Source organism: Zasmidium cellare (genome assembly GCF_010093935.1).
Source record: "Zasmidium cellare ATCC 36951 unplaced genomic scaffold M409scaffold_7, whole genome shotgun sequence".
Classification (NCBI taxonomy): Eukaryota; Fungi; Ascomycota; class Dothideomycetes; order Mycosphaerellales; family Mycosphaerellaceae; genus Zasmidium; species Zasmidium cellare.
This window is the reverse complement of record NW_022986951.1, coordinates 640188-654750: the sequence shown is the minus strand read 5'-3', so window position 1 is coordinate 654750 and position 14563 is coordinate 640188. Positions and strand designations below refer to the sequence as shown.

Here is a 14563-nt window from a genome sequence, read left to right as displayed (position 1 = left end):
ATACAACAGCAGGGTCTTGAGCCATTCGTGTCCTCTGAACGGCGCCTCTACACCTCTGTTCCATCGCGGCTAGATCAGATGTCGTCGTGAGGCTTTCATACAACATCATCATTCTGGATATAACGACCAGCAATGAGGAACTTCTGGACGCTACTGGCCCGGGCCACCCGACTCACATACTCTACACCAACAGGGTCTACTGGTGCTGTTGAAGGACTCTCTACTTCCAACATATCCGTTTGGCACCACCCTTCGACTATCGACTACGCATCATCTTCAAGCAGCATCGAGCAAAGAAGCGTTCGGACTCTCTCGTCATCTTCTCAGTCATGGCAGTACATCACACGGCCACAGATCAAGCATGCAGAAACATCGGCTTCCTTCCAAGGACCGGGAAATCAGCAAGCGATCGTACTTGCAGAGTCAACTCCTACGGCGGAATGCGTCCCGTCTACGGCTTTTGCTGAGCTCGTCACTTGCATGCCGGTTGTGGATGCCAGCAATGTGAACAGTGCAATCAACTGTAAGACGGCATACTCGGAGACTTCAGGCTGCGATCTCGACCCATCGCCATCCACGACTTCTTTGACCTCCACATTGACTGTACGATGCGACCAAGGCAGTTGCGGGCAGGCGGGCTGTGGAGGAACAGTGACGCCCGCCAAACCAAGTGGAGCAAACTGCAAGAGCTGCACCACGAGCAATGGCTTCGTGCACGCTCCGCAGTCGACGGTACCAGCATCTGCGCCCGACCCTATTGCAGGTGCTTTCCCTTCAGTAGCCTCAACGGATGGGGGAAATCTGACGAAGCGAACTTTGCTCGGGCCCGGTGACTACGATGATTACGATGAATTCATGCTTACAGAACTTGCTGAAGCTAGAGAACAAGATCATGTAGTCGCTCACCGTCCCCCAGATACTGGTGGGCGATCTTCGGCACGCGCGTTCAGGTTCACCAGGGACGCGGGAAACTACGCCGTGGAGAGATTGAGCGGCTGCACTGTCATCATTATGGTGTCGAGGCGTGGGGTCTGGCTGTCACACCATTTGGAGGTGCCCACCTTCTTGAACATGAAGGGGCCAGTCATTCACGTCGAGCAAGACGTCATGGTCGGCATGTTCACAGGTGATGATTCAGGGTGGTATCCCGGCTTGAACGAATTCACGCGAGCTGGAGACCTCTTCGACTATGGAAGATACGGGAGGACGCAAAACTCCTTTCTACCTATCATCTACACACCCGACATCGATCCTAGTTACTACGGCCCAAATTGGCCTGCTTGGAAATATCTGCGGGACATCAAGAGAATCAAGGAGCTGCTGGAGAGTACGTACGCAGTCTCCGTGCCTGTGCTCACCTATGAGCCAGTTGATGCTCAACCAGAACAAAGGGAGGAGATTTTCAAAAACACCGCTCGAGGCAAAATTCTCGTCCAGTACGATCCTCAAAACTGGTTGATGACAGAAAAGCATAAGGAGGGCGACAACGAGAATGTCTGTTATCAACAAGACGCTGTCGTACGCATCTGGGATGACAGTGGGAAAGTGATCTTCGAGGACCGATTCATTGCCACGCCCGAGCAGAATGCGCTGGTGAACATGCAGCAGCATGGCAAGCGCAGCCAGGAACATCAGATTGACTCGGCTCAACCGTATTGTGGCTCTCCAAACACCACGTCGACGACGACAAGCAAGAGCAAAACGCAGTCTAAGACAAGTTCGAAGACAAAGTCGGAACAATCGAAGACCACGACCACAACCCATGCTTGTTCTATAACCAGTGCGCCCGCCACAATAATCACCGCACACACTCTCGGCACGGAGACGGTCGCTGCGCAGACGATCTCGGCAAACACCTACTGCCAGTGCGGCCATACCATAGCTGGCGTTGAGACCAAGACGGGCTCAGATGGCAGTAGGTCATTGTATTGCAACAATGGTGGATCTGCAAGTCAAACCAAGCCAGATAAGACTCTGCCGCCACCAAAGACGTGCTATGTGACAAGTGCCCCAGCCACCACTCTGCCGGACAAGACGATTGGTAGCAGTGTCCTTCATGGTCAGACGATCGCAGCCAACACTTACTGCCAGTGTGAGAAGACCATCGCTGGGGTTTTGACAACTACCAGTATCGATGGAGGCCAGACATACTATTGTGCTAACGGTGGAGTGGCTGCAACAAGTGCTGTCACGCGCTCACCACCTCCTACAGCCTGCAAGTTGACCAGTGCCGCTGCAACGACGTGGGGCTCTCAAACATTCCCAGCAGAGACATTCTGTCAATGCGGAGACAAAGTCGCTGGTCTCGACACCAGCACAGGCGATGACGGCGGCAAGACGGTCTTCTGTGCCGATGGATCAGGGACCAAGGCCTCCCCAATTCCCATCACCACTGTCACACCAAGCTGTGCCGTCGAAGGTTCAAGTTGTACTTGCAACGGCAAAGCCTCGGGCAGTGTTCACTCGACCGTTGGCAGCGATGGGAAACAGACATATGACTGTGTGGTGGGCTCGAAGACGTGGGCTGCTGCATCCGTCGGTACTCCACTGCCAACAAGACTATCAAAGACTTGCCGTGTTCATCTGAAGGAGATCACTTCGCCGGATGTGATTTCCAATTGGCCCCTTATCGAGGGTTCGGGCGCCGAGTTGTTCGTGAACGAGGTCTCGACTTGGAAACAAAAGTTCTCTGGCCATTTCACAGACACTTTCATCCTACGATATACAGACACCAAGGTGGGTCGTGACGTCGTCATCAACTTTGGCATGACGAACACCCACGAGGTGCCCACTATCAATCGTGTAGTAGGGCCTCCACCAGCGGATGCGTCAACCAGATACACGAAATGGCTAGTCTTCATTGGATACTGCACGACAGATCACTGGGCAACTTTTTTCTTCGCCGAGAACAACGACACGGGCCAGCTGCGTCGTCCAAATACCGAAGCCTTTCCGTACTGTCAGGTCGGTGCATGGGACTTGGGTACGCAGCCACATGGCCCGCTTGGGGATTGGATATTTCCGAATCGCCAGATGGATTGCTACTTCCTTTGCTGAGTCCTCATGCATCTCACCGAGACGACTATGAGACACGAGGCCAAACCATCCATCCGGCCCTTATTCGTTTGACCTAGGAACTTGACCTAATTCAACAGAGTGCGCCAAAGCATGGCAGTTGTTTCTCAAGGGAAACATAACATCTCACATTGGGTGCTTTTGGTGAAGTACCAAGGTAGTACACATATTCTATCCCCTATTCACAACAGTCAAAATTACACACAAGTACAATTTGGTATCATGAACGATAATCAGGAAGAGCACATTCTCAATTCCCAACCTTTCTCATCAAGCAAGAACCATCTCCCTCCCCCCAACATTAACCCCGCTCCCCCTCTTCATCCTCACCAAATCCCCATCCCTCTCAAACTCCTCCGCCGTGTGCGCACTCCCCAAATGCTTCACAAGCGCATCCACACTCCGACAGAAACAATCCATCGGCCGAAACTTGTCACACAGCAAACACGCGAAAGTCCCATCACTTGCATGGCATTTCGCCACGAAGCGTGCGTCCATGCGGTAGTCCCGAGGGGGTTTTCCGGGGGTCGGGTTGTCCATGCTGAAGACCCAGACGTCGCGGTTGTTGACGGGGATTACAATGCCGCAGGCGGGACAGCGTTGGCTGCCTGAGGAGCGGAAGTTGTGGTGCAGAGGGAGGGGGGTGGATTGTAGGTCGAGGGCGTAGCGGCAGAAGGGACCATGGTCGCCGGGTGGCGGGAGAGCTTTGATCGCGTGGCGGTCCTTGTTTTGGGAGGCGCGAGAGCCTGAAGGTGGTGATGAGACACAGCTGGGGTGCACTATCTTAGACTCTTGAGGTGCTAGAGGTTTGTCGTTCTTTTCTGAGGGTTTAACGGAGGTCGCTTTCATGGATGGTGTCTTTTTGTCATTGGGAGGCGGAGCGGGTTCATGACGGTCGACTCGTGACTTTGGGCGATCGTTCTGTTGGCCGTTCTGGCGAGGCGGGTCTGAGCCTGCTTTGCGTGGACGACTGTCGGGCTCTGCTGCTCCACGGGGTGGGTCTGAGCCAGCCTTTCGTGGGCGAGCGTCGGGGTCTGCAACACGGGCCTGGTCAGAACCAGCTTTGCGGCCGCGGGCATCAGGGTCGATAGCACGAGGCTTGGAGTGATCGCTCTGGACCGAATCCTTCCTCGAAGGGCCCGGTAGGTTGTTCGCTTGGACAGCAGGCTCTCTGGCCACTGCCAAGGGTGCAAGAACTGCGGCCTGATACATGGAAGCTCTCCGTGAACCAGGATATTCCTGCGGTGCCAAAGAAGCTCGTCTTGAGGGGGCATATGCCGAATCGACGGCCCTTTGAGATGCCTGAGAAGGACGACGCGAAGGCGTTGGTCGTTCTTCCCAAGGCTTCGGGGCCGGTGGCTCTTTTTCTGTGATCATGCGTTGGTACTGGCCATTGAGAGCACCCAGGGACCCGTCCCGTGCAGCGTTCTGTGCAGCAATGATCTTGTCCATGTCCGCATCCGTGAGACCTCGACCTGTGTGTACCGCGTCTTGTAGCACATCGATGACGGTCTTCTGCAGCTGTATCACTTGTGCCTGAAGTTTGTTTTCCGTGACCACTATACATGGGTTAGAAATGGTTCTCACGATGGGTAGCGACTTAACGGACAGTCACCCTCTGCATATCGATCTCCCACTCGCATCAAGTGATTGGCGTATGTCTGCTCTATCATAGCTCTCGATCTATCCATGCTATCTCTTCTCCTCCTTCGCCTGCTACTTGATCTCGATCGGGATCTTGATCGCGACCGCTGCGACTTCTTGTCCTGGTCCTTGTCCTTATCTTTCTCTTTGTCGTCTTCCTTCTTCGCACCACCTTCGAGCTTATCGATCTTCTCTTTCAATTCCTTGAGCTCATCGTTCTGCTTGCCATCCGTCTTTTGCTGGGCTTTCTTGTTCTTCTTCTCTTGATACTTGTCGTGCAAGGTCATGGACGCCGTGAAGGTACCGACGATGGTCGAGATCAAGGTAGCAACGATGAATCCTTTCTATCAGAAATTGTAAGTCCACCTCGCTCTCCGATCGTATATCGAGTTGCCCTACCTTGAGGTTCTTCTCCTCAATCATATTGGCGTAATTCATGTTGGGCGGCTTGACGACCTGGTCAGCCTGCTACGGCAGTCAGCACGAAAGAGGCTCGCGGGAGGTCTCAAGAGACGCCAGGTCGACTTCTTCCCATTTGCGGTGAGAGTAGTTCTGGATGGTCGGGGATCGGCGACCTGCAGTAGTTGGTATGTAGGACAGGCGTCACAAAGAATGGGTCGCAGCGGATGAGCGGGAGTGTAAAGGAGCGTGATGACCTGTTCAACCTATCTTTCCAGCGACGCATATCGCTGTTCTTCTGCCAGGCTTTGGCGTTGAACACGTAGCCGACGTCGTCGTGCTGGGTATACCTGGTCGCGAAGCCTTGTTTTTCGGCATAGTCGGCATCGTGTCGGGCAGCAACGTTAACATAAGGGGCGCCGTCGTCGGTCTACGCGGCGGACTTAATGTATAGGGGCAGCAGCCTGTGAAATTACTTGGAAATCGCTCGTGGCTCGTCCTGCGTGTCCAGTGTTTCGTGCTGCAGAGCGAGTCATTTCCGCCCCTCGTGTTCACCGTAGCGGATGTTGTTTGAGAGCAAATAAGATTTCGTGCCCAAGCACAGGCTACCTTGTCCAATTCATGCCCGCCGTGCAGGAATTTTTGACAGGTACTCGAACATCGAAGATCCCAAGCAAGAAGTGAGATGGAAAGCAAAGTAGTGATCGTGGTATCGGAAAGGCCGGGAATTGCGGTACTCTACGAAGACGTTAACGGGTACATCCGGGTATCACGTGCTAGAAACAAGATGGGAATGGGTATCAAATTTTCCGTCTCGACGACAACATCTCTTCCTCCAACATTCGGTCAAGCTCCGTGGCCATCTTCCATCGATTGCTTATCATGCTTGACGACCCAGGAACCCAATCTTCGAGGCCGCGTGTACACCTCTTTTCGAAGTTCCTGCAGATGATGTGTTCGCGGCAGCGAAGACATCCGCCCAAGTAACATTCTGGAATGGCTGTGCCTCCGCGGGACACAGTGTGCCGTTTTTCGGCAGAGTCAAACTCTGCCAGAATGCCGAGATGTGCTTCCAGCTGCAGCTTGACGGCACAGATGTTGAGGCGTGGCCGTAGCCATCGATTTCCAGCACGACGCTGCCCTCGAGGCTGGAGCTGAGATTGTAGGCTGACACCAGCGGCGTGTAGGCATCTCCTGTGTTGCCCAGGATCAACACCGGATTCTTGGTCTTCACTTGGAAATCGCCTTCGTAGCGCTCCTTTGCGCTGTACGGCCACTGGGCACAGGCTGCCATGGATGCTGTGGGTTCGGTCAGCGTTAAATCTTTCCTGTCCCAAATAATGCAGCACTCACGGACTGTGGCATCTCCATAGATTCTGGAGATGTTGTACAAATCTTCGACAGCTGGAAGGAATTCGTCGAGAGTGCTGGCTCTGGCAGTGCGATCACCACATTGGATGCCATGCAGCGCATTCAGAGGGCGCAGTAACTCCAAGGAACTCTCTGAAGCGGAGCTGCCAATCGACGTTGTAAAGGCTTCCACAAGCGCCGCAGTCTCGTTCTTGAAGATCAAGTCCAAAATAGTGGTGACTCCGGGCCAGCTGTCGATGCCGTAAAGGGCGTTTTGCAGGGATCCTTTGACAAGATTGTAATCGAGAGCAGTGCCGGCAACAACGAGCGGTTCCCGTTTTAGCTGCCAATTCGTCAGTATGAGCTTACCGGGATGACTTTCGATTCGCGAGATAGGACTTACCTGATCGAGTAGATCCCACGTCCTCTGTTCCAGCTCCGCCGCAGTGTTGTCGTTCTGAGCAAGTGTGCAGTTCTCAGGAGCAGCTTTACACCCAGTGAACATGGCTGAGAAAACTTCATCTGATCCCGTCCACTCTTGAAAGTTTGCCAGTGCGTGGTAGTATTCATGAGGATTTTGAACGCCGTCCAGGATCATCTTCTCAATTCTGTCTGGAAACATGGCGGCAGCCGTGGCACCCAATGCCGTTCCGTACGACAGGCCTACACATCAAAGTCAGCGTGTGTCATTCGGAAGAAGGACTCGGATTGCATCTTACCCCAATATCTCAGCAGGCCATCCTCTTCCAACACTTCTGCCACTTTCATCAAGTCTCTCGCTGTGAAGGCTGTGCCCACCAGCTCTCCAGTCTCTTCCAATTGAGCCTTGCATTTTTGCCCGACGATCTTGCCTTGCGCCCAGAGCGCTCCGACAGCAGCGTCAGAAGCATTACCAAGGGGCGTCTGAAGTAGAGTCTGAGCAGCCTCTACTTCGCTCTCGATGCACTGGAATGGCAAAGTTTTGCCCGTGCCTCTCGGATCGAACGTCACGAGATCGTACTCGCCATTTGTGAGAACTTGCAGCACTGGTCCCAATGTCGCAAGCGCATCTCTACATGTCAAACCGGGGCCGCCAAAATTGAATTGGATGCTTCCCTTGGATGGCTTCGTCGAGGCTGTAATTTTGGCAAGATGCAGTTCGATGGTATCCGAGCTGTTCGCGGAAGTGTAGTCCTTCGGAACGCGTAATGTGCCGCAGTCGAGAGGTACGGTACCTGTAAAGTATTAACGATCGGTTTGCCGCATTCGCAGAACGAGATACTCCATACTCTCCAGTTCAGTCTCATTGCACGGTCTCCAGTGGATGCTTCCGACCTGGGAATTGCCGAGGGGTGCTGCCGAAGCTATTGCTATAGTCTGCAGGCTCGTGAGTAACAGAGTTGATGTCCGCATTGCGTGTTCTGGTGGAAACTTGGGTCGATTGATAAGTGTGTTGATGTGGAATCTTTTGCGCAGGAGGCGATTTTCGAGAGTGCACACATGTTGAATCCCTTATATTGAGTTGAAGTCCAGGGAAGACGGCCATGTCTGGTGAGATGCCTGTCGTCGAGAGGCAGAAAATAGTCGTGTTCGTACGCTAGACGTCGTCCAAGAGACTAAGACGAGGCTGTAAAGAAGATCTTGTTCGTGGCTCAGGTTGTAATACAAGGTAATGAATTCGCGCACAGCCATGTACAACCACAAGGCTCGACATATACCAGTCTTGCACAAGTATGTTCAGCCGAACAAGGCGTAGTCCTAACCGTCGTATTCGCAGAAGGAGCGCTAATTTTCGCGATTTCCCTACTCGGGAACAATCGTCGTCATCCTGCAGATTTTCTGGCCAAGCGCCATGCAATGCGGCTGAGATCGGCACCTGTTTGACTTCAGCTCCTGGCACACGTCGTCCCTCCTCCTGGCATTCGTTTTCGTATATCACTTAGAAACTCGTCGCGGTGAGGAGCGTTGTTGATTTCTCATTTTTCGGAGTACAGGTCTCTCACACAGCCAGATCATCCACCCCATAAGCCCGCCTCGGCACTGTCAAGGCCGGACTGAACCAAAGTGCGAGATCTTTCGCAATCTCTCTTATTCGAATCCATCCCAAACGGAGCATTGACCCAGTCAGATATAGCTTTGGTATGGTATGCTGCACAAGCTTCTCACGACAAGGCTGGCTGACCATAGTAATGAAGATAGTCTTGGCTTGCCCGCAAACTCTGTTCCTGCAGAGAAGACCTGCAGTCAAAGTATAGGGGAAGCACCGCTTACCGGATCCGATCAACAAGTGCAAAGAAACGGGGCATTGTCGGCCGAGCACAGAAGGCCGTAGCCGCCATACCACTCGGAGCACACATAGTCCATCGGAAGCGATCCGACGGCGGCATAAGTCCATTTCGACCACGATGCCGCCAAGGCGTTCACATCACAAATCTCGTCACGGCTGCATAACGTGCAAGCGGAGGCGAGTGAAGTGTGACGAGAGTGGGCCACCATGTACCAACTGCAAGGCCAGGGATACTGAGTGTCAGTATGCGTTTGTCTCTTCATCCCCTGGCAAAGGCACATCACCCTACAGCCTGCCGGCGGTGTCCGACAGGTCCAGTCCTAGTTCCAGTGTGGGCAGATCGACACCGACAGAGCTGCAGCTCTTGCATAGATGGTCGACCGTCACATACCTCTCCATAGGTACCGAGATCGCCGATGATTGGACGATATGGCAGCGGACGGTGCCCGAGGTTGCTATGAACTATGAGTGCCTGATGCATACTATCTTTGCGATTACCGCTTTTGAGATGGCGCATTCGATCCCTGACGATGCTCTCAAGTGGACGAGTACGGCGTTGGAGTACCAAGGACTCGCCTTTCGGAACTTCCGCGACCACCTTCAGGAGATGACTGAAGATGATCATGATGCTATGCTATACTGCTCGATCTTATTGATGGTCCTCGCCCTTGCATCGGCCACGAGTGCAGTCCTCAACGGCTCTGGTCGAGAAAGTACCATCGACCATACCATTTCTCACCATGAGCTGGTCAGAGGGACGAGTCTCGTCATGCTTAAGAAACCAGACTGTCATCTAACACATCCTTTGTGGAGGAAGGTACCTCCGTTCCTGGAACTTGAAAAGGCTCCACTAGCACCGGACTTGGACGGGGTCATAAACAAACTGACGGAACTGAACAACTTCCGTGCAGCCGACCCATCTCAACAAAAGACATACGTCGGTTGCAAGACCGCCATAGCCTGGCTCAAATATCTCTACCAAACATGTCTGGACATGAAGCTGAGAACTTTCAGTCTTGCTTGGATGACTTGCGCCGGCGTCGATTACACCATCGCAGTCAGAGAGCAGGACCACGTCGCCTTGCTGGCGCTCATGTGCTGGGGTGTGCTGATGGCTCCACTTGGTGATGAGTTCTGGTACGGCAAGGGCTTTGGTCAGAGTGTTGTCAGCGAAGTTGCGAATACCTTGAGGAACGAGCCTGAGGCGATGGATATCATCAATTGGGCTGAGCAGCAGTCCCAGGTCATCAACATCAAGCAGATCAGCCCTGACTCTGCTGTCGGGATTACGGATTGACTACGTTGGACCTTGGCGTTCGATGCTTGGTCACTGACTCCGTCAGAACCTGATCTTATTTCCCACTCCACATTTGGGTGATTTCTCCGCTGGAATCCGTCCGTTCTGGCAAGTTTACTACGACGCTGAGCAAGATGACTGCAGGATTATTTAAGCTCCATATACGGTATAGGAATTTGGCTGCCCTATCCAGCTGAAGCCGTAACAATCTCCACGCTGTGTGCGGCTTCGCGCTTTCAACAAGATACATGTATGATGCGGTTAGACCACTGCGTCATAGCATGTGACAGCGAAGTCCGTGCACCGACCACATTCTGCTGTCTGCATCACGGACTGTGAACCTTTTGAGATCAGAGTACAAACGACTTTCAACCACCAATGATTGATCCTCGGTGTATGGAGGTTTCAGACCAGCCCAGCGTAGGGCTCGACCGCCTGAAGGTGAAGAAGTACAGCTTCAAGTCTACGACCGCAGCCATCAAAGGACAGCGCGTTCCAGACGCTCTTGGCCTTCCGCTCTTGCGAATCTGCACTATACGCGGCATACGATACAATGACGGCTTCGGCGAAGAATTGAGGGGTTCTGCTCCAGAGTTCACTCGGGCCCTCAATGCACGAGACATCATGAGCAACCGCATACCGCATATCGAGAACACCGACGAGGACACCCCTTATTGCATTTGGCATCCAAACACCGCACTGGAAGCGACTTACCGTGAGATTGCGCATAAGTATCCACACATGCGCTATCAAGTTGGTCGCGCCTGTGCAGTCGCCGGCTACACCGAACTCTTCCTGGAGCTAAACTTGCGCCCAGATGCGCACATCGCCGAAGAAGCTCGAGAGGCAGGTCATATGGCAATCTATGGCCACATCATGGCCAAGCCATCAGTCTACAGCATCATGGACGACTACAACAGGACTGTCAACAGCGCCACGCCAGACGTGTCATGCTTAAATGGCGACACTGCAGTCTGCTCATCGCTAGACATCAAGCAGGCGTTCACAGAAGCAACAGTGCCTGAGATCATCGATGGAGAGGAGTTTCCCGGCTTCTTGGAAGATGCTGGTTACGTGGAGAACACCTTCGATATCACAGAGGACATGTGCATCGACATCACAACAAGCGAGGGCCCATCTCACCTCACCGCCGAAGCTGTCGCTCGTAGGAAGACATTGATCGGCCTCCTGACAGAGTCACTCCCGACTCACCTTCCAACTGTAGACAAGGACCTACCCATCTGCATGGCAGCCTACAATGGAGATATTGACAGGTATGGTCGCCTCAGACGACCAAAGATGGTCGAGGGAGAGCCTCAGTGTTGCGTTCGCGGCATCTACCACAACACCATGTTTGCGATATGGTGGTCGAAGCAGACTCTGCCAGCAGATGACGAAGGCGCTCTCTCCAAAGCCATCTGCGCACGCTTCATCATGAACAACGTCCTCTCCAAAGTCTCCTCCGACAACTTACCCTACCTGATTTGGTACCCTACCGTCGCGGCGCCAACGACCTACCGCAAAGTCGCCCAGATTGTACCTCAGACAATCCCACAAGTCTTGAGGGCTTGCATCGTCGCCGACTACGTTGACCTCTTCGACGAGCTGTCCACAGACGCAATACCCGACGATGCCATCCTGAAAGAAGCTGCACTAAGCCCCAATCGACACTACGAGCAGGCTCTCCTGGCTCGAGTTGCTGTCGCGGGAAAGCGGAAGATCGCGCCGTACGAAGAATGGAAGCTTGGCACTCATCGCGAGCTAAACGGCTCCGCCATAGATGTCCCCATGTCAAGGGTCTGGCTCGCACCTTCGACCCATCCCTATACTCTTTACAACGTTCATAGGGGCGATGTGAGTAGGCTGGAGCTGTTGGCGTGTTTGCCTGAAGAGTGGAGGATTGGAGTCGATGACGAGGATACTGAGAAGGATGTCGACTACATCGATCATCCTTTGGAGTTGAACGTGTAAAATGGCATGGGCAGAAAGCGAGTGATTCGGCAGGAGAGGATTCATATTCTCAGTTGCTTAAATCGGGTTCCGCTGGGCTAGTAGGCCAGAGGTTGTGGTAATCACGGCTGGAGGTTCGCTACGAGCAGGAGTGTGTATGCTCAAAATTAGAGGTAGTCAGCGTGTTAGAAGGGGCCACCATGAAACAAATGAGACTCTGTCCCACTCTCATCGTCTGTGCTCAATGTAGCGATCACGTCTACATTGGAGGCCCAAAGTTGAGCTACCATGGGAGCTGCAACGGCGTCGGCAGCTTGTCCTTCGGTCCTAAAGTTGGCTCTGCAGTACCAATATCACTGCAAACAAGTCAGCACCAGCCTCCTAAACATTCATTCTCGTATGACATACCCAGGTCCCCTCGGTGCCCAGTACTGCCCAGTCTTGCTAATATCAAACGTCTCAATCCACTCAACCAAACTGCCCGCACTAACATCAGGAGTAACAGCACCACCCACATCCCAAAACTTATCGAAGCCCACGCCCTTCGTCATCTCCGTCCGCATGAAAGCAGGATGCACCAGACCGACAGCCACACCGGCGTCCTTGAGATCGAAACTGAGTAACTTGCCAACCATGTTCAAGGCCGCTTTCGAGGCGTGATGGCCGTACATGCCGCCACCCTCGCTCTCGTGGCGGAGAGTGATACTGCCTGCTTCGGAGGAGACGAGGATAAGTTTCGTGCCTTCCTTCAGCAAGCCAGCTTTGTGCAAGGCATGAGTGATGAAGACAGGTCCAATGGCCGAAGTCTTGTACATCGTAACTTCGGCATCGAATCTCGGCTCGTCGAAGGACTCCTTTCCGAAGTAGCCGGCTGAAATGATCACGATGTCTTGGGCCTGTCCTTTGAGGCCTTCAGCGATTTTGGAGCCTGCATCCTCCTCGGCTACGTCGATGCGGCTGATCCATTTGATGCTGCTGGGGGCGTCTTTTGGTGTGCTCGAGCGAGCTGTGCCGGTGACGGTGTCGCCTTTCTCAGCGTATTGCTTGACCAGTTCGTAGCCTAGGCCTCGGGTGGCGCCCACGACTAGGACGTTCGGCATTTTGGAGTTGGTGTTGATCTGCGTTCGGAACTGTTGCCATCTTTGCTGCAGTCTCGATACGGCGCACGTTGACGTGATTGGGGTGACGTCGATGGGACGTTGCTCGCGACTGCCGATGTTCTCCCGCTCGGTCTCGGTTTATCCACACTCAGCCCGCAGAGTTCCCCCACCGGAAGCTCAATGTGGTCAGCCTCGCCACTCGGCGTCAGCAAGGATTGGAAGGAGCGAAGGAGCGCAGTGTGGAAAGCAGGGTACAGTAGGCGTGACCCTCATGCGACGGCCCAGTCTGTAGACATCAACATAGTAACTGCTGGTCGCAAAGCACAACACAACACAACACAACACAACACAACACAACACAACTTCACCATGGGTACGCTAGACACAGCCTTGCGACCAAAACTCCAGCTAACAGTCATGTCCAGGTCTCACACCAGTGCACTTCTTCTCACACGGCTCGACAATGATGCTGGGCGAAGAGTCCACATCGGGCGACTACTGGAAGAAATGCGGCGACGAAGCGCTCGCCAACAACATCAAAGGCGTAATCATAATGGGGGCCCACTGGGACGCAACAGGGGACGCAATTGAAGTCTCCATGAATCCCACACCAGGAAAGTCCCCCGTAGCATACGTCCACCCATCCAAATACGTCGACTATAGACTCGAACCGGATCTCAAGAACGGCGAACGGGTCCTGAAGACGTTGGAATCAGCGGGCTTCAATGTGCGGCCGAACGATAAATTCGAGTGGATCCACGATACGTTCTTGATTCTCATTAGGATGTTTCCGAATGGGTGTCCTCCAACCACGATCATCTCCATGAACGCCCGTTTCGACCCTCACTTCCACATGCGAGTCGGGAGCACGATTCGTCCTTTCCGCAAGGAAGGGTACCTCGTCGTTGGCACGGGCGGCGCTGTCCACAATCTCTATCGGAATGTGTGGTGGCCGATGTTGATGTACCGTAATAACTTCGCGCAGCCTACACCACCTGAAGGCTGGTCGCTGGAGTTCAGACAGAGCGTTGAGGATGTGATGAGCAACAACCGGGGTCCGGCGCTGAGGAGGGCGATCACGAGGCTGATGAAGCATCCGCAGTACAGAGATGCTCATGCTACTGATGACCATTTCATGGCGGCCTGTTTTGTTGCGGGAGCAGCGGGGGATTGGGAAGATGAGAAGGAGGAGAAGGGGCGGTTGGGTGCTGAGACGTGGGAGTTGACGAATATGTGTAATAGTCAGTTTACGATTGGGAGTTGGGGGAGGGCTGTGGCGGCTCATTGATTGGACTCTCCTGGCGTTTGTATCACTTTGCTAAGAAGTCGAGCAGCGCGGTGTCTTGTCTATCAATGGTGATTGTTTCCATGTTGTAATCGACGATGCAAATGCTAATTGCGTCTACGAGTCTCATGTTCCTTTCCATGCCCGAGAGCAAGCTTTTTGTATGGTTTTACCAGTAGTAATTCAACCAACTTAGA

General features: G+C 53.5%; 7 protein-coding genes across 7 annotated transcripts; 4 read left to right on the top strand and 3 right to left on the bottom strand.

The window, feature by feature from the left end:
* Positions 1-132: 132 nt before the first annotated feature.
* On the top strand, positions 133-2587 carry M409DRAFT_51604 (uncharacterized protein; the record flags this gene model as incomplete). Its single annotated transcript, XM_033811849.1, has 2 exons — positions 133-2519; positions 2569-2587. The coding sequence occupies 2 exons, from the start codon at positions 133-135 to the stop codon at positions 2585-2587; spliced, it is 2406 nt and encodes an 801-aa protein (XP_033671477.1).
* Positions 2588-3345: 758 nt separating this feature from the next.
* Positions 3346-5157, bottom strand: M409DRAFT_64271 (uncharacterized protein; the record flags this gene model as incomplete). Its single annotated transcript, XM_033815998.1, has 4 exons — positions 3346-3821; positions 4455-4634; positions 4685-5063; positions 5119-5157. 4 exons carry the CDS (start codon positions 5155-5157, stop codon positions 3346-3348), a joined length of 1074 nt encoding a protein of 357 aa, XP_033671476.1.
* Positions 5158-5998: 841 nt separating this feature from the next.
* M409DRAFT_64270 (uncharacterized protein) lies at positions 5999-7993 on the bottom strand (the record flags this gene model as incomplete). The annotated part of the gene is made up of 5 exons (XM_033815997.1): positions 5999-6417; positions 6472-6811; positions 6872-7131; positions 7188-7493; positions 7783-7993. 5 exons carry the CDS (start codon positions 7991-7993, stop codon positions 5999-6001), a joined length of 1536 nt encoding a protein of 511 aa, XP_033671475.1.
* Positions 7994-8852: 859 nt separating this feature from the next.
* M409DRAFT_19403 (uncharacterized protein) lies at positions 8853-10031 on the top strand (the record flags this gene model as incomplete). The annotated part of the gene is made up of 1 exon (XM_033804917.1): positions 8853-10031. One exon carries the CDS (start codon positions 8853-8855, stop codon positions 10029-10031), a length of 1179 nt encoding a protein of 392 aa, XP_033671474.1.
* Positions 10032-10409: 378 nt separating this feature from the next.
* M409DRAFT_19402 (uncharacterized protein) lies at positions 10410-12002 on the top strand (the record flags this gene model as incomplete). Its single annotated transcript, XM_033804916.1, has 1 exon — positions 10410-12002. The coding sequence occupies one exon, from the start codon at positions 10410-10412 to the stop codon at positions 12000-12002; it is 1593 nt and encodes a 530-aa protein (XP_033671473.1).
* Positions 12003-12264: 262 nt separating this feature from the next.
* Positions 12265-13081, bottom strand: M409DRAFT_64269 (uncharacterized protein; the record flags this gene model as incomplete). Its single annotated transcript, XM_033815996.1, has 2 exons — positions 12265-12337; positions 12390-13081. The coding sequence occupies 2 exons, from the start codon at positions 13079-13081 to the stop codon at positions 12265-12267; spliced, it is 765 nt and encodes a 254-aa protein (XP_033671472.1).
* A 369-nt stretch (positions 13082-13450) lies between these two features.
* On the top strand, positions 13451-14369 carry M409DRAFT_64268 (uncharacterized protein; the record flags this gene model as incomplete). Its single annotated transcript, XM_033815995.1, has 2 exons — positions 13451-13454; positions 13507-14369. 2 exons carry the CDS (start codon positions 13451-13453, stop codon positions 14367-14369), a joined length of 867 nt encoding a protein of 288 aa, XP_033671471.1.
* Positions 14370-14563: the final 194 nt, after the last annotated feature.